The sequence below is a fragment of the Oncorhynchus clarkii genome, chromosome 6 (assembly GCF_045791955.1).
Source record: "Oncorhynchus clarkii lewisi isolate Uvic-CL-2024 chromosome 6, UVic_Ocla_1.0, whole genome shotgun sequence".
NCBI lineage: Eukaryota > Metazoa > Chordata > Actinopteri > Salmoniformes > Salmonidae > Oncorhynchus > Oncorhynchus clarkii.
The window spans coordinates 10,841,907-10,865,083 of NC_092152.1; the positions used below are offsets into that span (position 1 = coordinate 10,841,907).

Here is a 23,177-nt window from a genome sequence, read left to right on the forward strand (position 1 = left end):
CGACGCTCGTCGGATGTGGCAGGGCTTGCAAACTATTACAGACTACAAAGGGAACCACAGCCGCGAGCTGCCCAGTGACATGAGCCTACCAGACGAGCTAAATCACTTCTATGCTCGCTTCGAGGCAAGCAACACTGAGGCATGCATGAGAGCATCAGCTGTTCCGGACGACTGTGTGATCACGCTCTCCGTAGCCAACGTGAGTAAGACCGTTAAACAGGTCAACATACACAAGGCTGCGGGGCCAGACGGATTACCAGGAAGTGTACTCCGAGCATGTGCTGACCAACTAGCAGGTGTCTTCACTGACATTTTCAACATGTCCCTGATTGAGTCTGTAATACCAACAAGTTTCAAGCAGACCACCATAGTCCCTGTGCCATAGAACACTAAGGCAACCTGCCTAAATGACTACAGACCCGTAGCACTCACGTCCGTAGCCATGAAGTGCTTTGAAAGGCTGGTAATGACTCACATCAACACCATTATCCCAGAAACCCTAGACCCACTCCAATTTGCATACCGCCCAAACAGATCCACAGATGATGCAATCTCTATTGGACTCCACACTGCCCTTTCCCACCTGGACAAAAGGAACACCTATGTGAGAATGCTATTCATTGACTACAGCGCAGCGTTCAACACCATAGTACCCTCAAAGCTCATCACTAAGCTAAGGATCCTGGGACTAAACACCTCCCTCTGCAACTGGATCCTGGACTTCCTGACGGGCCGCCCCCAGGTGGTGAGGGTAGGTAGCAACACATCTGCCACGCTGATCCTCAACACTGGATTTCCAGGGCTGCGTGCTCAGTCCCCTCCTGTAATCCCTGTTCACCCACGGCTGCATGACCAGGCACGACTCCAACACCATCATTAAGTTTGCAGACGACACAACAGTGGTAGGCCTGATCACGGAAAATGACGAGACAGCCTATCTGTCAGAGGTCAGAGACCAGGCCGGGTGGTGCCTGAATAACAACCTATCCCTCAACGTAACCAAGACTAAGGAGATAATTGTGGACTACAGGAAAAGGAGTACCGAGCACGTCCCCATTCTCATCGACAGGGTTGTAGTGGAGCAGGTCGAGAGCTTTAAATTCCTTGGTGTCCACATCACCAACAAACTAGAATGGTCCAAAACACACCAAAACAGTTGTGAAGAGGTCACGACAAAGCATATTCCCCCTCAGGAAACTAAAAGGATTTGGCATGGGTCCTGAGATCCTCAAAAGGCTCTACAGCTGCAACATTGGTTACATCACTGCCTGGTACGGCAATTGCTCGGCCTCCCACTGCAAGGCACTTCAGAGGGTAGTGCGTACGGCCCAGTACATCACTGGGACCAAGCTGCCTGCCATCCAGGACCTCTACATCAGGCAGTGCCAGAGGAAGGCCCTAAAAATTGTCAACGATCCCAGCCACCCCAGTCATAGACTGTTTTCTCTACTACCACATGGCAAGCGGTACCGGAATGCCAAGTCTAGGACAAAAAGGCTTCTCAACAGTTTTTACCCCCAAGCCATAAGACTCCTGAACATTTAACCAAATGGTTACCCAGACTATTTGCATTGTGTGCCCCCCCCAACCCCTCTTTTACGCTGCTGCTACTCTCTGTTTATCATATATGCATAGTCACTTTAACTATACGTTCATGTACATACTACCTCAATTGGCCAGACCAACCGGTGCTCCCACACATTGGCTAACCGGGCTATCTGCATTGTGTCCCATCACCCGCCAAACCCTCTTTTTACGCTACTCCTACTCTCTGTTCATCATACAGTGCCTTGCGAAAGTATTCGGCCCCCTTGAACTTTGCGACCTTTTGCCACATTTCAGGCTTCAAACATAAAGATATAAAACTTTATTTTTTTGTGAAGAATCAACAACAAGTGGGACACAATCATGAAGTGGAACGACATTTATTGGATATTTCAAACTTTTTTAACAAATCAAAAACTGAAAAATTGGGCGTGCAAAATTATTCAGCCCCCTTAAGTTAATACTTTGTAGCGCCACCTAATGCTGCGATTACAGCTGTAAGTCGCTTGGGGTATGTCTCTATCAGTTTTGCACATCGAGAGACTGAAATGTTTTCCCATTCCTCCTTGCAAAACAGCTCGAGCTCAGTGAGGTTGGATGGAGAGCATTTGTGAACAGCAGTTTTCAGTTCTTTCCACAGATTCTCGATTGGATTCAGGTCTGGACTTTGACTTGGCCATTCTAACACCTGGATATGTTTATTTTTGAACCATTCCATTGTAGATTTTGCTTTATGTTTTGGATCATTGTCTTGTTGGAAGACAAATCTCCGTCCCAGTCTCAGGTCTTTTGCAGACTCCATCAGGTTTTCTTCCAGAATGGTCCTGTATTTGGCTCCATCCATCTTCCCATCAATTTTAACCATCTTCCCTGTCCCTGCTGAAGAAAAGCAGGCCCAAACCATGATGCTGCCACCACCATGTTTGACAGTGGGGATGGTGTGTTCAGCTGTGTTGCTTTTACGCCAAACATAACGTTTTGCATTGTTGCCAAAAAGTTCAATTTTGGTTTCATCTGACCAGAGCACCTTCTTCCACATGTTTGGTGTGTCTCCCAGGTAGCTTGTGGCAAACTTTAAACGACACTTTTTATGGATATCGTTAAGAAATGGCTTTCTTCTTGCCACTCTTCCATAAAGGCCAGATTTGTGCAATATACGACTGATTGTTGTCCTATGGACAGAGTCTCCCACCTCAGCTGTAGATCTCTGCAGTTCATCCAGAGTGATCATGGGCCTCTTGGCTGCATCTCTGATCAGTCTTCTCCTTGTATGAGCTGAAAGTTTAGAGGGACGGCCAGGTCTTGGTAGATTTGCAGTGGTCTGATACTCCTTCCATTTCAATATTATCGCTTGCACAGTGCTCCTTGGGATGTTTAAAGCTTGGGAAATCTTTTTGTATCCAAATCCGGCTTTAAACTTCTTCACAACAGTATCTCGGACCTGCCTGGTGTGTTCCTTGTTCTTCATGATGCTCTCTGCGCTTTTGACGGACCTCTGAGACTATCACAGTGCAGGTGCATTTATACGGAGACTTGATTACACACAGGTGGATTGTATTTATCATCATTAGTCATTTAGGTCAACATTGGATCATTCAGAGATCCTCACTGAACTTCTGGAGAGAGTTTGCTGAACTGAAAGTAAAGGGGCTGAATAATTTTGCACGCCCAATTTTTCAGTTTTTGATTTGTTAAAAAAGTTTGAAATATCCAATAAATGTCATTCCACTTCATGATTGTGTCCCACTTGTTGTTGATTCTGAAACAAAAAAATACAGTTTTATATCTTTATGTTTGAAGCCTGAAATGTGGCAAAAGGTCGCAAAGTTCAAGGGGGCCGAATACTTTCGCAAGGCACTGTATATGCATAGTCACTTTAACCATACCTACATGTACATACTACCTCAATAAGCCTGACTAACCGGTGACTGCATATAGCCTTGCTAGTCTTATTTTCAAATGTCTTTTTACTGTTGTTTTATCTCTTTACACACACACACACACACTGCTGCTATCCGAGTGGCTACTCCTGGTTAACGTCTCTATCCCAAAGCAAGCACCAGTTAGCCTGGAGCTAGCCTCGAGCTAGGCCCATCTCCCGGCTAGCCGAAGAGGTCCATCAGCCAATTCTTGGGCTACAATACCTCTTTTGCCAATTGGCCTGGACCCTTTACTGCCGACACGGAACCCCGCTGATCCATCACGACTGGTCTGCCAACGTAACTGTCCGAGGTGGTTTCAACACTCTTCCGTTACGACGTTGCAGTAGGCCCATCTGCTATCCCCGGCTTGCTAGCTGTCTGAATCCCTGTGTCTCCAGCTTGCCTAGTGTAGTAGCGACTACCGAATAGGCTCCCTGACTTATCTATTGCTATTCTCTGGACCCTATGATAACTCAGCTACACATGCCTCTCCCTAATGTCAATATGCCTTGTCTATTGCTGTTTTGGTTCACCAACTACTTCTCAGATCGAGTGCAGTGTGTCAAATCGGAGGCCCAGCTGTCCAGACCTCTAGCAGTCTCTAAGGGGTGCCACAGGGTTCAATTCTCGGGCCGACTCTTTTCTCTGTATATATCAATGATGTTGTTCTTGCTGGTGCTTGTGATTCTCTGATCCACATCTACGCAGACGACACCATGATGTATACATCTGGCCCTTCTTTGGACACTGTGATAACAAACCTCCAAATGATCTTCAATGCCATACAACACTCCTTCTGCGGCCTCCAACTGCTTTTAAATGCAAGTAAAATGAAATGCATGCTCTACAACCGATTGCTGCCCACACCCGCCCGACTAGCATCACTACTCTGGACAGTTCTGACTTAGAATATGTGAACTACAAATACCTAGGTGTCTGGTTAGACTGTAAACTCTCCTTCCAGACTCAAATTAAGCATCTCCAATCCAAATTAACTCTAGAATCGGCTTCCTACTTCGCAACAAAGCCTCCTTCACTCACAAAACATACCCTCGTAAAACGGACTATCCAACCGATCCTTGACTGATTTTTATTTAAAAAATAGCCTCCAACACTATATTCAGCCATCCGTTTTGTCACCAAAGCCCCAAAAACTACCCACCACTGCGACCTGTATGCTCTCGTTGGCTGGCCCTCACCACATATTTGTCAACAAACCCACTGGCTCCAGGTCATCTATAAGTCTTTGCTAGGTAAATCCCCGCCTTATCTCAGCTCACTGGTCACCATAGCAACACCCACCCGTAGCACACGCTCTAGCAGGTATATTTCACTGGTCATCCCCAAAGCCAACACTTCCTTTGTCCGCCTTTCCTTCCAGTTCTCTGCTGCTAATGACTGGAACGAATTGCAAAAATCACTGAAGCTGGAGACTTATATCTCCCTCTCTAACTTTAAGCATCAGCTGTCAGAGCAGCTTACCGATTACTGTACAGCCAATCTGTAAATAGCACACCAAACTACCTCATATTGTTATTTATCCACTTGCTATTTTGCACCCCAGTAGCTCTACTTGCCCATCATGTGCACATCTATCACTCCAGTGTTAATGTTAAATTGTAATTATTTTGCCTCTATGGCCTGTTTATTGCCTTACCTCCTTACTCTTCTACATTTGCACACACTGTACATAGATTTTTTCTATTGTGTTATTGACTGTACGTTTGTTTATGTGTAACTCTGTGTTGTTGTTTTCGTCGCACTGCTTTGCTCTATCTTGGCCAGGTCACAGTTGTAAATGAGAACTTCAGTTCTCAACTGGCCTACCTGGTTAAGGTGAAATAAAAAATGTAATAAAATTAAACAATCATTTTCTTAATGAATGCATGCTTATTAGTAACTGGGATAAACTATTTCATAAATGTGTCAAGTGCAACGTCTGTTTGCTCCTCATTACACACCACGGACCAACAAATATTCTTTAATATTCTTGAGCTCACTCTCTTTTCAATGGGTTTTCATTGGGAATCCAGATTTCTAAAGGACCTTCTTGCAGTTCCTATCGCTTCGACTGGATGTCAACAGTCTTTAGAAATTGGTTGAGGTTATTCCTTTGTGTAATGAAGAGGTACGGCCATCTTGAACGAGGGTAACATCAAGTGCATTGCTCGATAGAGGCGCGTGACCAGAAAGCTAGCTACAGTTTGTTTCCTTCCTGTATTGAACACAGATCATCCCGTCTTCAATTTTCTCGATTATTTACGTAAAAAAATACCTAAAGTTGTATTACAAAAGTAGTTTGAAATGTTTTGGCAAAGTTTACATGTAACTTTTGAGATATTTTGTAGTCACGTTGTGCAAGTTGGAACTGGTGTTTTTCTGGATCAAATGCGCCAAATGAATGGGCATTTTGGATATATATTGACGGAAATTAATTGAACAAAAGGACCCTTTGTGATGTTTATGGGACATATTGGAGTGCCAACAAAAGAAGCTTGTCAAAGGTAAGGCATGAATTATATTTTTATTTCTGCGTTTTGTGTCGCGCCTGTGTAACAGATGTGAAACGGCTAGCTTAGTTAGCGGTGCGCGCTAAATAGCGTTTCAATCGGTGACGTCACTTGCTCTGAGACCTTGAAGTAGTTGTTTCCCTTTGCTCTGCAAGGGCAGCGGCTTTTGTGGAGCGATGAGTAACGATGCTTCGTGGGTGACTGTTGTTGATGTGTGCAGAGGGTCCCTGGTTCACGCCCGGGTATGGGCGAGGGGACGGTCTAAAGTTATACTGTTACACCTGCAGGATTGAAATATGGTTTCTCTCTTTGTTTATGGAGGCGCTATCCTCAGATAATAGCATCGTTTGCTTTCGCCGAAAATCGTTTTTGAAATCTAACATGTTGGCTGGATTCACAAGTGTAGCTTTAATTTGCTATCTTGCATGTGTGATTTAATTAAAGTTTGATTTTTATAGTAATTTATTTGAATTTGGAACTCTGCATTTCCCCTGGCCTTTGGCCAGACTTATCCCAGAGGGGTTAAGCCGCAATAATCATGTAGCCAGTTATGAAGAGAAAGAATCCTGCTAATGTGTTCAATGCCACGATTGAGAAGGAGCAGGGACAGATATGTTTGGTCTTTTATTCGTGTCTAGCAGAGAGTCAATCAGCTCTTTGAAATCCAGTTTCAACTGTTCCGAGCTGCCCTTCATAATGTCATTCAAACCCACATGGACTACGATAGAATCCATGTCCTGGCGTAGTACATTCGGAAGCAGCTTGGTAATGCTGTTTGTATCCACTCCAGGCCTCTCGTTGGGAGAGTAGGCTGCTTTGCAGCAGGCTGCGGTCTTCGGCTTCCACGGCTCGTGACATGCCACCATCGTTGATAGCCATGCTCCTCTTGCTGTGCTCCTTCGACTCCGCTATCAGATGGGGGAGGAGAGGCAGGAGATGGCTCCCCTGGCGAACCAACTCCGGGCAACACCGGTCAGTTGTATAACGACAAACGAAGATATATCCAACCTGCTCAAACGCTGTCTAGCCACCAGCGTAGAAAAGGTCAACATTCCACTCTGCGTTTTCCGAAGTTTCTGACGTAGGCTGGCTAAGTGCGTGATCAAGGAATTCTCCTCAAATCTACAATCCTCGGCAAGCAAACAATTGCCTCATTTGAACTCCAGGTGATCCAGTTTGTCCATAAACAAAGCCTAGTAGATACAGCTCCTACAGAGCTGGAACCATTCATTTACCTCTCCAGATGAAGAGAGCGCCATTGGAAAACTCATCTGGGACTAACTTTGTTAGCTTGATGACTAACGTTAGCAGTTTAGCTAGGTTAGCGGCTCTTTCAAGCAGACTTTAACCTGTCAGTTGAGCGGGATTCCGGGACAAGAAATAGTGGTCCTAGCTGTTAAAAGCAAACTGCGTCGCGGAATCCATGCAAAAACAAATGAGGTATTTAAGATGGTTTGTTTTAGTTAAAATAACAAACCTGAGTGTTTCCAGTATACAGTGTTCAGCTGCACACACAGGTAAACACACAACACAGACTTTTGACCATTATGCAAACTATAGTCCTTCAATCAATGACAGGTGTACAGTCAGGACTGCGCATATGGACTGCCCTCTTCAAATCATACCACAGGTTTTTCAATGGGGTTCAAGTCCGAAAATGTTGATTTTGTGGTTCATTAACCATTTCTTTGTGGATGTTGATGTGTGTTTGGGGTTATTGTCTTGCTGGAAAACCCACCTGCAGCCAAGTTTCTGCCTCCTGGCAGAAGCAACCAGGTTTCTGGCTAAAATGTCCTGGTACTGGTTAAAGTTCATGATGCTGTGGATCTTAACAAGGGCCCCAGGACCAGTGGAAGCAAAATAGCCCAATACAATCAAATATCCACCACCATATTTTACAGTAGGTATGGGGCTCTTTTCTGCTTATTACAGTGCATTCGGAAAGTATTCAGACCCCTTCCCCTTTTCCACATTTTGTTATGTTACGTTAGCCTTATTCTAAAATTGATTTTTTTTAAATGTCCCTCATCAATCTATCTCAATACCCCATAATGACATAGCAAAAACAAGTTAAGAAACTGAAATATCACTTAAGTATTCAGCACTTTGTTGAAGACTGTTTGTCTTCATGGGTATGACATTACAAGCTTGGCACACCTGTATTGTTTTAGGCAAGTCAGTTAAGAACGAAACCTCAAGCTCTGTCAGGTTGGATGGGGAGCATCGCAACACAGCTATTTTCAGGTCTCTCCTGAGTCTGGGCCACTCAAGGACATCCAGAGACCTGTCCTGAAAGCCACTCCTTATACAATTGTATTAGCATAAAATAATATAATTTCCCAATTTTTTTGCATACAATATAGCTCAGTACTTGAGTATATTTTATACAGTCTTTTTTGCTCATCTATATCAAGGGTGCCAATCATTTTGGACCTGAATGTATATGCTTGTGCATGACTTGATTTACTATTACCTGAAGTGTTATGTTATTTCTCAGAATTATTAACATTGTGATGGTATCATTATCTGCTTTTAGTGTAAGTTAAATTTGACTTAGATGATAGCAACTTGCACACACACACACACTTTTTAGAAAGGGGAAGCTTTTACACATAAATAACTCAATTATTCAGACTGGCAGTGGCTTATCTGAAAGCTGTTGTGATTGTTCTGCATTTTATTTGAGGAAATTGAAAGTCAAGTTAACAGTGATCTTGTGACTGAAACCTACTTTTAACACATCCGCTATTGAGAATCATCATATTCTTTCACCTTGTTCTCACAGCACCCACACATGACATAGCTATGGCATCTGACACAGCTCTGGGTCTGACAGCATTCACCTTGCTAGTTCTCTCCCTGCTCCACCAGTGTGTCCCTCACCCACTCACTCCTCCGAATAATGGACTTCGTAAGTGTCGCACCAACTTATCCATTCCAGCCCTGGAGGTGCTCCCAGGAGGGGGATGGGACAACCTGAGGAACATGGACATGGGACGAGTCATGAACTTCAGCTTCTCCCAGTGCCAGACCACGGAGGATGGATTCTACCTCATCCCGGATGAGGTGTTTGTCATCCCACAGAAGCTCACTGGTGTGGAGACCAATTCTGAGATCATCAACACTTGGCTGGAACAGCGCAGCTCCACGTCTTTCTCAATCAACTCAGACGTGTCCTTCCTCTCCGTGCTCAATGCTAAGTTCTCCGTTGAGAATCAGCGGGTGAAGACTCATCAGGTCCATGGGAGCTCTGTCACCGCTCGTGTACAAGTGAGTTTCTCCATAAAGAAACAATACTTTTTAAAACAATTATCTATTTAATATCATATACATTCATCTCGGCAATGATAAAAAAATATTTTTGTTTTGACATAGTTTGTAGTAAGTCTCCCTTACTAGATTTTAAAAAGAGAGAGTGGAATATCCATGTCGTGTTATTACAGTAATCCTCTCCTTTAAGGCTTTCTGAACAGTCATTACTAGATAGTGTACCTTTTTCTTAGTATAGTTTGATCTCTAGATTAGCAATTAATTACACCAAGCCTCAAGGTTATTTCCTGGTTAAAGGTGAAGTAAAAAGAACTGATTGCTCCCTTCCAGGTGCGTAACTTCCTATACACGGTAAAGGCTCACCCTGACTTCACTCTGGATGGCCGCTTTGCCCACCAGGCTGAGGAGATCGCGGACGCAATAGAAAACAACCAGACTCGACAGGCAGTGTATTTATCTGAGAAGATGGTGTTGGACTATGGAACCCATGTGATAACAAGTGTTGATGCAGGGGCCGCTTTAGTGCAAGAGGACTATCTCCGTTCATCTTACGTGTCCGACAGTGAGACGGCGAAGTTCTCTGTTTCGGCATCGGCAGGTCTTAACTTCTTTGATAAAGTCAAATTTGACATTGGCAGCAAGGACACACAAGAGACATCCGAGTCACATAGTTATCAGGGCAATATCACCTACTCCATTATACAAAGCCATGGTGGGGCTCCCTTCTACCCAGGCATCACTTTGCAGAAGTGGCAGGAGAGCACCAAGAACAACCTGGTGGGCATCGACCGGGCAGGACTGCCTCTGCACTATTTCCTCAACCGGATTACCTTCCCCGATCTCCCTGAACCAACCATCGGCAAACTGGCACTGTCTGTTAGTCAGGCCATCCAGCGCTACTATACCATTAACACACACCCTGGCTGCGTTAAACCAGACTCCAAGAACTTCAACTTCCAAGCCAATATGGACGACAGCTCCTGCGAGGGTCCGGCCACCAACCTCAGCTTCGGTGGGGTGTTTCAGCAGTGCACCAAGCTCACTGGGGATGCAGACCCAATCTGCCAAGCCCTGGCTCAGAAGAACCCCAACACAGGCTCTTACTCATGTGGTCAGCCCTACAAAGCCACCCTGTTACGCTCTGAGGTGAGAGAGGAAAGCTACAGCACGTATGAGTGCCACAGGCATTGCCATGGCTGCTGGCTGCTTTTAACCTGCTGCGACAATGTCTGTGGAGATTCCTACCATGTCCGCTCCGCTCGCATTGACACCTACTGGTGCTCCACCAATGAGGCAACCCCAGAGTACTCAGGATACCTATTTGGGGGACTCTATAGCCCATCCCTGTTGAACCCTCTCACCAAAACTAAGAGCTGCCCTCCAAACTTCAACATTCAAATGAAGCTTCTGTCCAACGGTCTGATGATCTGCCTGAGCAATGACTATGAGACTTCCACCAGGTTTTCAGTCCCCTTTGGAGGCCTGTTCAGTTGCCAGTCTAACAACCCCCTTGCACAGGATCAACCCCGTTGCCCTCCCCAGTTCAGCCAGCACCTGGCTACTGTTAGTGATGGCTGCCAGGTGCTCTACTGTGTCCAGTCTGGCTTGTTCACAGGTGGCCAGCTGCTGCCTGTACGCTTGCCACCTTTCACTCGTCCTCCACTGATCAGCATGACTGCCACTAACACGGTGGCTGTGATGACCGAGGGAGATCGTGCGTGGGTCAGGGTGGGACAGACCAAGATGTGGAAGCTGGCCAAGGTGACAGAGATCCAGAGTATGGTGCAGGTGTTCGATCCAGCCTCGGGACAGATGACAGGGGGGCAGAAGTCTGGTGTGGCCTTTGGAGTAATTTGCTTGGTTGTCTTAGTGGTGGTTGGGGCTGTGCTGTTGGTGAGACGGAGGAGGGTCTCAAGGTTTGGGAGGGAGAGAGGATATGAGGAGATCCACAGCGAGGGGCAGAGTGAGGGAGGTGTGGAGAGTCAAGAAGAGCAGGGCTCTGAGACAATGACCCAGACCCTGTTGCCATGAGACCACATTCTACACAGTTTACATATTAAGAAGAAAACAGCTTTGAGATAACTGTGCTGTATTGTATAATCAACCTCTCACTCTTGCTTTCCCTTTACGATCAATAATCTCAAATACGGGTAGGTATAAGATGGAAAATGTGCACAAATTTACTGCGACGCAAATGATTTAGAACAAGACACCAACGTGTTGGCAGCTTCCTGCCTTCACCAGGGATTTACTACACAATACATTAGTACACAACACCACACCACACCACAATACAATACAATACAATAACACAACACAACACAACACAACACCATACTGTTAATGAATGTATGGCAAAAAGGGTGAAAAAAATCTATTGACCTATTTGTGATGTTTTTAGTTGAATGTTTATCCTGTGGTTTTGCTTTCTCTCTTTCCATTGAGAATGTTTATCCTGAAATCGACAATGATTCAACAGCGTTATTGTTTTCTGTTATAACATTTTAATTAGCTTGTGGTATGCTTTTGGACATGAAAATAAAACAACTAACACAATATTCATTAAAGTTACTCATCTTGTGAAATGTCACAGCTGTACTTTAAAAGAGGCCAACAAGGGTTCGCTATAGGACATTATAGTCTGGTGACCTCTAGCATGTTTTCACAGACCTCGCAGTCCCCCTCAGAATATTTATTCTCCTTCAAAAGTATTGTGGTGGGGAAGTGGAATATATGAATGTATATGTAGCCAAAGCAGGTCACATGTATCTTTGATAAACTGTATAATCTCTCAAGACTCAAAGTGAGACTCATCATTGTAATTTTTTATTTTATTTTTGTAAAATACTATTGCCTAATTTGCTATCACAACACATATCATCTTAAATCTTCCTCAATAAAGCCTTCCTAATTTCCCCCTGAACATAAAAAGACAATGAAGAAGCTGAGGACAAGGAGTTGATTTTGTTATTAGTATACAGACAGGCATAAATATACAGTTACACACAGTTGCATACAGTCACACACACCACACACACACACACTGAGCTTCCCGTAAAGAGGCAGAATGCCCATGCCACTCTGAGTCTTGTGAAAACCTTCCCCCACACTCATCTGGGATTCATACTGTCAGCTTGTGCACATCAAAACAAAACCACTCAGCCGTGGAAATCTGTCTAACCTCAGGAAGAGAGGCCTGGAGCAGGGGAAGTCCCTTAGCCACACAATGGCCTTGACATTCAGCACAGCGAAGAAGCGTTCCCCACAGAACCAGATATAGGACCAAGTGTTGTTCGGTTCATCGTTTCTCATGGATGACAGGAGGAAGCAGCAAAACGACATTTAGTGCAGCAGCAGGCATTTTTTTACAAGAGAAGACGGGTCTCGTGAAATTCCAAAGGCAAAGCACTACTGCTCACTGAGAAGAGAGGGTGAGACGAAAACAAACGCAGTCGGATGATTTAAAGGTAGGAGTGTACACGGTTCTGTTTCCACTACAGCTGCAGGCAGAGCTGTAGTGAGATTTTGTGCTCCACTTAGCCTTTCAGTGTGGAGGGGGTTATTGGTGTGCCCTCATTTAGACACAAAACAAGAGTAGAAAAATATACAACAACACTGTATATTATCTTTGATCTTTGGTAATCTTAGCCCCATTTGTGAATCTGTATTTAATGTATGTTATTTGTAACACTTTTCTAGAAGGAGAAGAGGGGCTATGGAAGAGGGGCTATGGAAGAGGGGCTATGACAGAGGGGCTATGACAGAGGGGCTATGGCAGAGGGGCTATGGAAGAGGGGCTATGGCAGAGGGGCTATGGAAGAGGGGCTATGGAAGAGGGGCTATGACAGAGGGGCTATGGAAGAGGGGCTATGGAAGAGGGGCTATGACAGAGGGGCTATGGAGGGCTGCTATGGAAGAGGGGCTATGGAAGAGGGGCTATGGCAGAGGGGCTATGGAAGAGGGGCTATGGCAGAGGGGCTATGACAGAGGGGCTATGGCAGAGGGGCTATGGAAGAGGGGCTATGGAAGAGGGGCTATGGAGGGTTGCTATGGAAGAGGGGCTATGGAGGGTTGCTATGGCAGAGGGGCTATGGAAGAGGGGCTATGACAGAGGGGCTATGGAGGGTTGCTATGGCAGAGGGGCTATGGAAGAGGGGCTATGGAGGGTTGCTATGACAGAGGGGCTATGGAAGAGGGGCTATGGCAGAGGGGCTATGACAGAGGGGCTATGGAAGAGGGGCTATGACAGAGGGGCTATGACAGAGGGGCTATGGCAGAGGGGCTATGGAAGAGGGGCTATGGAAGAGGGGCTATGGAGGGTTGCTATGGAAGAGGGGCTATGGAGGGTTGCTATGGCAGAGGGGGTATGGAGGGTTGCTATGGAAGAGGGGCTATGGAGGGTTGCTATGGCAGAGGGGCTATGGAGGGTTGCTATGGCAGAGGGGCTATGGAGGGTTGCTATGACAGAGGGGCTATGGAGGGTTGCTATGGAAGAGGGGCTATGGAAGAGGGGCTATGGCAGAGGGGCTATGGAGGGTTGCTATGGCAGAGGGGCTATGGAGGGTTGCTATGGAAGAGGGTCTATGGAAGAGGGGCTATGGAAGAGGGGCTATGGAGGGTTGCTATGACAGGGGGGCTATGGAAGAGGGGCTATGGCAGAGGGGCTATGGAGGGTTGCTATGACAGAGGGGCTATGGCAGAGGAGCTATGGAGGGTTGCTATGGAAGAGGGGCTATGGCAGAGGGGCTATGGCAGAGGGGCTATGGAAGAGGGGCTATGGAAGAGGGGCTATGGAAATATTAAAAAAATTATGTTTTGATTTAGAAGATGTTGTGAAACATCACTCAACATCCCATTGCATTGTGGAGGCATTTACATGTTTTAAAGAATGTAGACACTGTTTATAGTACAAGAAATGATAATGATAATAACCTCTGTAAATTCCAGGAGCCATGGCATTCCGAAGTCTCTTCCTTTATACCTTGAGTCTGCCCGTCCTGGTGCAGATGCCCAGCAGCAGAGCCTGTAGGACTGGATCGGGGTCAGAGTGTGAGAAAGCCCCCTTTGTGCCTGGCTACAACCTGGCGGGGGAGGGCTTTGACGTGGTCAGGATGCGTCGTAAAGGGGCCTACGTCATCAACGTCAAAGCCCACCTGTCTGACAACCACACATGTGTTCTCTGTGAGAACCGCTTCCAGGAGGGACAGGTCCAGAGGTTGCCTTCTGCCGTGCTGGACTGGCGTCCATTGAGCCGCTGCAGCAAGCAGCTATCCAGTGCCCTGCACCACTCGGTGGACTCCCTACTACGTAGCTCTAGCTCCCTCATCAACAACAACTGGGGTATGGACCTGAGGCTAGAGACTTATGGCAAGGCAGTGCTGGGGGGCAGCCGCTCCGAAATGGCCAAGTTTGCCAGATCCCAGCACAGTGTGGATAAGGCCACCTTTGCTACCCATGAGATCAGCTGTACATACTACAGGTAGGGAAGGGCTTTATTGTTGACAGTTGTTTTCTATAGACTAATCTACCTCACTGTCACTAAATAGATTCAATATCTATGCTGAGGTTAATCTGTGTCGTTCTATTTGCATGAATTATTACAGCGCATATGATATCATTATGACAACTTACTGAATCACTAATCATTGCAGTATACAGTTTCGTCTATCCTGGTCCCAGATCTGTTCGTGCTGTACTTCAAACATCTATGGTGGGTGTCATGCCAAACATGACCATGACCATGACCATGAGAGTTGACATGAGACAGCACAAGCAGATCTGGGACCAGGCTGAGTATTCTCAATGAAAAGGGGTTGATGTAGATCCACGTGCCCCGTTGTTGATTTTCCAGTTACAGGCTGGCAGACCATCCGGACCTCAGCGCTGAATTTGCTAAACATCTCAAGAGGCTGCCACAGGAGCTTGACAACAAGAGCAAATTGCTGTACCGGCGGTTGATCGACACGTACGGCACTCATTACATCCGTCAGGTACAGCTGGGTGGTAGGGTGAGGCGCGTCACTGCCTTCCGTACCTGCCTGGCCACCCTGAAGGGCTTCTCCGAGTCCGAGATAAAGACCTGCTTAAATGTTGAGCTGAAAATGGCCTTAGGCTTCCTCCCAGCAAACGCCTCCTTCTCCAACAAATGTGATGACCTCCTAAAGGGGAACATGAGCATGGGCTTCTACCAGGGCTTTATGAGCCACAAGATTGAGGTTCTAGGTGGGGAAAAGTATTTTCCCGATATCTTGTACCACCAGGACCCGTCCGAAGCATACCATAGCTGGATGAACAGCTTGCATGATAATCCAGATGTGGTCTCCTATGCTATATTCCCCCTGCACCACCTGGTTGATGATCCAGAGGTTAGTGCCAACCTGAGGAGCATGGTGACAGAGTACATTGACGAGAACAAGCTTCCTGTAGACCAGGGGGAATTCAAAAACTGCTCCCCGACCCCTAACCTGGATCACAACTGTTGTCCTCTACGGGCAGGACGCGGGACTCTCAGGGTAATGGTCCACAGAGCCGCAGGTTTGAGAGCAGATACCTTCACAAAGACTGATGGCTATGTTAAAATATGGTACAATGGCATGTATGAGGAAACAGATACCGTCATGGATGATAACGATCCGGTATGGAATGCCACGTACAACTTTGGCTCAGTGGAGTTTGGTCATCAGCTGCTGTTCGAGGTTTGGGACAGAGATGTGCTTTACAATGACATGGCAGGAAGATGTTTGGTCTTCCCTGAACAAGGAACTCATTCACACAGCTGTCAGCTAAAGAAAGGGGTTCTGCACTTCACTTACAGCTCTGAATGTGACGCCCACTTAACAGGCTATAGGTGTGGACGGTACTCTCCTAGTACATAAAGTGTTGGATTGAAAAAACACCTGGGTCGTATTCATTAGTGCACACCGTAGCAAAACATTTTGCAACGGACACACACACACACACAGACACAGACACACACACACACAGACACAGACACACACACACGCATTTCTTATTTGACAATAATAAGAGTGTTGGTCAAAATGTTGATGTGTTCCAACCCTGGCCTGTATCAATAATTGGTGTTTATTTTTGAATAAGGCCAGGATTCAATAGAAAGTGCATTTTGGAGTGTTGCCATTAAAGTCAATGATCCAGTTTCAGATCACAGAGATCATATTATCGACAATAGCTGCAAATGTCTGCTAATGTGGAAATAACCTTAAATGTCAAGTGAGCTACAATGTGCATCGGGGTTGAATCCCGGCCTTAGTCAACCTTTCTTTATTCCTGTATCTATTATATACTTAGAAAAACCATACCAATAAAGTAGATGAACATCAGTATTCACGTCTCAGCTTTTTGTTCAGTAATGAACACAACAATTATTTATTGTTTGGTCATCTCCAGGTGAATCTATCATTGTAAAATCAGTTACAACAAACACTGCCATATAATATTTTTTTCGTGCTCTAAATTCACATGCACCATCAGGATAAATACGTTAGATTTCAATCACTTCTTGACAGCAGCCCATTTGATTTAAGCAAAACCTTCCATACCTATGTACCCATTGTAGAAGCGCTCAGAAAGTGACTCTATGGACCCGAATGAATTCAAGACATAAAGGAAAAGGATGATATCATTTAAAGCTTCAAAACAGGGTTGTCAAACTGTTTTATCATTTATTTAATTTTTTAAAACAAAAATTAAATGTCATTTTGTAGCCTTAAACGTCAATTAGGCCGATCTAAAAACGCGGTAAAATTTGGTTTTGTATCTTCTTTTGTTTCTGTGTGTGAGGGGGGGTTTGCATAATCTGAGGTTTTGTGACACGCCCACCATTGGCTGAGACAACAGGCCCTTCATGTTTTGGCTGATAACTGTACAAAATGGTAATCAAATATACATTTTGACTTTCAAATGGTACTACAAAGATGGTTGGCGGACCAAACATCAGAGAATGTTGCCATGAATGGAAATATCTGTTGTTTAAACAATATACAGTCAATTCTCCATAGGAAACCTATTGAAATTCTAGAAATATAGATAATAGAATAGGCATGACCATTTAAATAGACATTTGACGGTGGGTGGACCGGCAGCCATCTTTGTAGTAGTAATTAAACTGTAAATGATTTAATTTCTATGATTGAAATGACACCAATCCTGTACTCAAGTTGTGTCTCTCAACCAATGTCGGGCACAAAAACACAAAAACCTCAGATTATTTAAAGTAGGTAAACTACAACATATGCAATAACTGACATTAATTAGATAACTGACATTCAAAGGTAAAAAAAAAACTCTTAATTTGTATTAATAAAAAATACATTTACAGTATATATACATTACCAGTCAAAAGTTTGGACACACCTACTCATTCAAAGGTTTTTCTTTATTTTTACTATGTTCTGCATTGTAGAATAATAGTGAAGACATCACAACTATGAAATAACACATATGGAACCAAAAGTGTTAAACAAATCAAAATATATTTTATATTTGAGATTCTTCAAAGTAGCCTCCCTTTGACAGCTTTGCACACTCTTGACATTCTCTCGTCCAGCTTCATGAGGTAGTCACCTGGAATGCATTTCAATTACCAGGTGTGCCTAGTTAAAAGTTCATTTGTGGAATTTCTTTCCTTCTTAATGCGTTTGAACCAATCAGTTGTGTGACAAGGTAGGGGAGGTATACAGAAGATAGCCCTATTTGGTAAAATACCAAGTCCACACTATGGCAAGAACAGCTCAAATAAGCAAAGAGAAACGACAGTCCATCATTACTTTAAGACATAAAGGTCAGTCAATCCAGTAAATTTCAAGAACTTTGAACGTTTCAAGTGCAGTCGCAAAAAACATCAAGCGCTATGATGAAACTGGCTCTCATGAGGACCGCCACAGGAAAGGAAGACCCAGAGTTACCTCTGCTGCAGAGGGTAAGTTCATTAGAATTGTCAGCCTCAGAAATTGCAGCACAAATAAATGCTCCACAAAGTTCAAGTAACAGACACATCTCAACATCAATTGTTCAGAGGAGACTGCGTGAATCAGGCCTTCATGGTCGAATTGCTGCAAAGAAACCACTACTCAAGGACACCAATAAGAAGGGACTTGCTTGGGCCAAGAAACATGAGCAATGGACATTAGACTGGTGGCAATCTGTCCATTGGTCTGATGATTCTTAGTAAGATGCAGAGTAGGTGAACAGATGATCTCTGCATGTGTGGTTCCCACCGTGAAGCATGGAGGAGAAGGTGTGATGGTGTGGGGGTGCTTTGCTGGTGACACTGTTTGTGATTTACTTAGAATTTAAGACACACTTAGCCAGCATAGCTACCACAGCGATACACCATCCCATCTAGTTTAAGCTTAGTAGGACTTGTTTGTTTTTCAACAGGACAATGACCCAACACACCTCCAGGCTGTATAAGGACTCTTTGACCAAGAAGGAGAGTGATGGAGTACCTGTCCTCAACCCAATTGAGATGGTTTGGGATGAGTTGGACCGCAGAGTGAAAGAAAAGTAATCAATCAGCCAACAAGTGCTCAGCATATGTGGAAACTCCTTCAAGACTTTTGGAAAAGCATTCCAGGTGAAGCTGGTTGAGAGAATGCCAAGAGTGTGCAAAGCTGTCATCAAGGCAAAGGTTGGCTCCTTTGAAGAATCTCAAATATAACATCTATTTTGATTTGTTTAACACTTTTTTGGTTACTACATGATTCCATGTGTTATTTCATAGTTGATGTCTTCACTATTTTTCTACAATGTAGAAAATAGTAAAAAATAAGGGAAAACCCTTGAATGAGTAGGTGTCAAGACTTGACTGGTACTGTATATATTTATATAAAATATTTTGACAACCCTTGTTTGTAAGCTTTTAAATGATATCAACCTCAACTGTTTCTGTTTTCCAGTGATGAAGACATGGTATGGTAGGGTTAACAAAATGGGTCAACTTTGAGCACCTCTATCTCCTGAATGTTTTGGTATTCAGGTCCCAAAAAACAGTTTCTGACCACTTCTTCCATGGGCAAACATGTATGCAAAGTTTTGATTTAAATCAACATGGATTCTGTCAAAAAGTGATTGAATTCATGTGGATTTACCAATCAACTAAATCCACAGATCTCTATAGGTGTACTTTGACTGGTCACGATGGACTCTAGTGCAGGCCTACTAGCAAAGATTTTTTATAACTAACCCAAGATAGAACATAGCCTGTCGTTTTCAATGGGAGCAAATTAATCATAGTGTGCAGAACAAGCAAGGAAGTGGGCAGAGCCAAGCAGGAGCTAGCGAGATCCTATTGGCACGTTCTAGCATGTAGTTTTCCCATTAGGGAACGCCTAATCTGTGAAGTGCGCATTTGCAATAGCTAAATTCACCCTTGCACTCCTTCTAAACAATGTAATTCTTTAAAAACTTGGTCAAAAGGTAAAGTCTAAAAAATTTAGCCGACTTTGTAACATGTTTTTGTTTTGGGAACAGAAAACTGTAGTGAGATCTAATGTCTCATCGATGTCAAAATGTGCAGAATGTCTGGGTGGAAATGCCAACCAGATGTTTCAGATTTATACATCCGGTTGGACATCTGGCTCATTGTTCTAGCTGTGCTACTAGTCCATTTCACCCATCTCATGTTCAAAGGTATAATTTTCGCTCTTTCATTTCAGCTCTCTCATTTCCTGTCAAAGTACAAATATTATATAGTATATATTATATTAGTCTTTCACAAGATCACAATCTTTCACAATGAACAAGTAATTCACAATAATACTCAAATTAGGTATAGTAATCGAGACTAGTCTTTCAGTGTCAAATACTTAAGTAGGCATAGCAATAAACTCAACGTTTATTTGTTCTGTAGATACAGGACAGTTTACATAGCACAACTAAATAGTAGCCATACATTCAGTAATGGCAGTGTAGTGGAATACAGGGAATACTTGTACAGTGGTGCAATAGAGGCAGCAGTGGTGTGGGTGTAGAAATGCGCAAAGAGTCATCCTGTGACAAGAACATGGACAGAATAGATACTTTATTGTCCATTGATTAGAACGGAAATGTGAATTCCGCTTTTCCCAACACCCTGCAGTGCAGCACCCCTAGGTGGAGAACAATTGTGGGGGGGTTAAGTGCCTTGCTCAAGGGTACAATGGCAGGAGATGATACATGGGAGAGTTCCAGCTGCCAGTTCAGTTCCACACCCATTGTTGTGTCGCCCTAGGTTTGAATCATTGTAGTCATGGCAGCAGACCCATTCATTACTCCTGTTAGAGTCCTAGAGCAGTGCTTCCTGATCCTGGTCCTCCTAGGGACCCAAAGGGGGTCACATTATTGTTTTTGCCTTAGCACTACACATCTGAATCAAATCATCAAAGCTTGATAGATTGATCACTTGAATCAGCTGTGTAGTGTTATGACAAACATAAGAATGTGCCCCCCTTTGGATCCCCGGGACCAGAATTGAGAAACAAGAGGCTGGAGAGGCAGAACAGATGCTGGAAGGTTGCTGGTTTAAGCCCAGGGCCGGGCAACACAGAAATGGGAGTGGACCGGAACTGTCAGGTGGAAGGCTGCTGGTCATTGATCACATGTACCATCTCTTGACATTGTGCCCTTGAGCAAGGCCTCTAACCCTCCAAAATTGTTCTCCGTCCAGGGTATCCTGCACTGCTGCTGACCCTGTGTCAACTTGTTTGTATTTCTTGCTGTTGGGAAAGGGAGAGGACACATTTTCCTTCCAACCAATGGATTGTAAAGTGGTATTAAATTCCTCTTTGAAGTCATCTACATCTCTATCCAGCAGATCTAGAGAGGGATAGACAGCGCTGAGAATGGAAGTCCACTCATGTAGTCCAATCCAGGAAAAAATATGTCTACCATCAAAAAAATTAAAAGTAAACGAGAACAAATTAGATTCCCCTGCACAGGCATTTGTTGAAATATATCAGCACAATGTTGGTGGGACACATTTCACTTTGTTATTGACCCACAAACCCCCAAGATGAATATAAATTGCTAGCCTAGGTAGCCGATAGTGGCTAATGAATTGCCAAATCGTCCTCTAAGTTACTCGACCTCATGCATGCCACTTTCCTCCACCCAGATTTCAGTCTTAAGAAGCTCGTAAATAAGATCTACATTTCAATAAAAAATAATGTGTCTTGAGTATAATTTGGAAAGTTGAGACAAGAAGAAGGGGAGGGATGGATGGCGAAGAATTAGGCACATCTTTCTCCAGAATGCACTTTGCTCCCCAGAATGCACTCTGCTCTCCAGAAATCACTCAGCGGTCTCCCTCAGTTCTTGTGAATTAATTGTTGAATGGTGTGAATTGTTTTTCCTTTTGTTTTTATCAATTCCCCATTACATATGTCACCAGTAGTAAATGTACCCTCATTTGGTTACATACATTCCTGTTAATGCATTAATTAATTACAGTAATTTACCGTACTCATTGTCGGAGTGGAAACATTGTTTGCAGAGTTCACAACTTGCTACACTTGTGAAAAACAAGTTTTTGTTCATTGCGTACCATCATTTAAGAGTTTTGTAAATGTTTCCATTGTCTTTTGTTTGGAGCGCTCCCTGTGAGAAATGGGCATGTGTCAGATATGTTTCTATGTCTTGTTAATATTGATGGAGTACACGCGTCTGAGCACCTGGCCTGCTGCGCCAAATGTAGGAAAGTGCCCATTTGGGGATGTCTGATTTCTGACCACCACTAATAATAAGCTGAGCTTAAAAATCATTTTCGGAACAAAGCGACAATGATTTTGAGAAACATTATTATTGAAATGAAACTGTTGCACAAAAATACAAATGTGAAAATCATAACTGGCACGCAAATCAGTAGAATAAGTTCTTCTTATTTGTTCACCTTAATAGCCCATATGCCACTGAGTGAGAAAAGTTTATATTGCTTTGGGGCAGAATTATGAAATGTTATGTGTTGGAGATGTGTCTTGTTCAGCTTAGCTCAGAAAATGCTGTCCTCGCCAATCTGTCGTTCTAGGCGGCTGCCTAATCCTGCCTAATGTGCGGACCTTAGCTGGCTTCACATGTATAGTTACAGGAATAAGAGGCCAGGTAGGTACAATGAGGCCATAACTGTAATCACTACCAAAGGTGAAGTAATGGCGCCAGAGAGGATGGCTGCTGTTTTGTTGGCCCTTAACCAATCGTGCTATTTTCTTTGTCTTTTCATATTGTTTGTAACTTATTTTGTACATAATGTTGCTGCTACTGTCTTTTAAAAGAGCTTCTGGACATCAGGACAGCAATTACTCACCTTCAATTGGACTAATAATTTTTTCTTAAATGAGTCGGACGAGAGGGATTTAATCCAGACAACCGAACAGGCCCTCGTCCCCATCATTCGCAGGAGAAAGAGATGGAGATGTCGTTGAAGGAGATCTGGGTGCCTTGTGAGGATCAGACGACCTAGTGGCTAATCTGTCTTTGCCATCCCTACCATTGGCCAACATACAATCGATGGATGATAAATTGGACAAACTAAAACTAAAAACCAAGCCGAGGTCAAAGGAATTTTCCCTGGAACTCCGAGACAGGATTGTGTCGAGGCTCAGATCTGGGGAAGGGTTCCAAAAAATGCCTGGAGATGTGAGGACCCAAGAACACAGTGGCCTCCATCATTCTTAAATGGAGGAAGTTTGGAACCACCTAGACTCTTTCTAGAGCTGGCCGCCTGGCCAAACTGAGCAACCGAGGGAGCAGGGCCTTGGTCAGGGAGGTGACCAAGAACACGATGGTCATTCTAACAGAGCTCCAGAGTTCCTCTGTGGAGTTGGAAGAACCTTCCAGAAGGACAAACATCTCTGCAGCACTCCACCAATCAGGCCTTTATGGTAAAGTGGCCAGACGGAAGCCACTCCTCAGTAAAAGGCACATTACAGCCCGCTTG

The 23,177-nt window shown here is 44.2% G+C and overlaps 2 protein-coding genes across 2 annotated transcripts; both read left to right on the plus strand.

Moving 5' to 3' along the window:
• The first annotated feature begins 8,664 nt into the window (after positions 1-8,664).
• Positions 8,665-12,050, plus strand: LOC139410611 (macrophage expressed 1, tandem duplicate 1). Its single transcript, XM_071155919.1, has 2 exons — positions 8,665-9,247; positions 9,578-12,050. Exons 1-2 carry the CDS (start codon positions 8,783-8,785, stop codon positions 11,276-11,278), a joined length of 2,166 nt encoding a protein of 721 aa, XP_071012020.1. The 5' UTR covers positions 8,665-8,782; the 3' UTR covers positions 11,279-12,050.
• A 303-nt stretch (positions 12,051-12,353) lies between these two features.
• LOC139410612 (perforin 1.5) lies at positions 12,354-16,590 on the plus strand. The gene is made up of 3 exons (XM_071155920.1): positions 12,354-12,714; positions 14,195-14,726; positions 15,099-16,590. Exons 2-3 carry the CDS (start codon positions 14,200-14,202, stop codon positions 16,120-16,122), a joined length of 1,551 nt encoding a protein of 516 aa, XP_071012021.1. The 5' UTR covers positions 12,354-12,714; positions 14,195-14,199; the 3' UTR covers positions 16,123-16,590.
• The last annotated feature ends 6,587 nt before the right edge of the window (positions 16,591-23,177 follow it).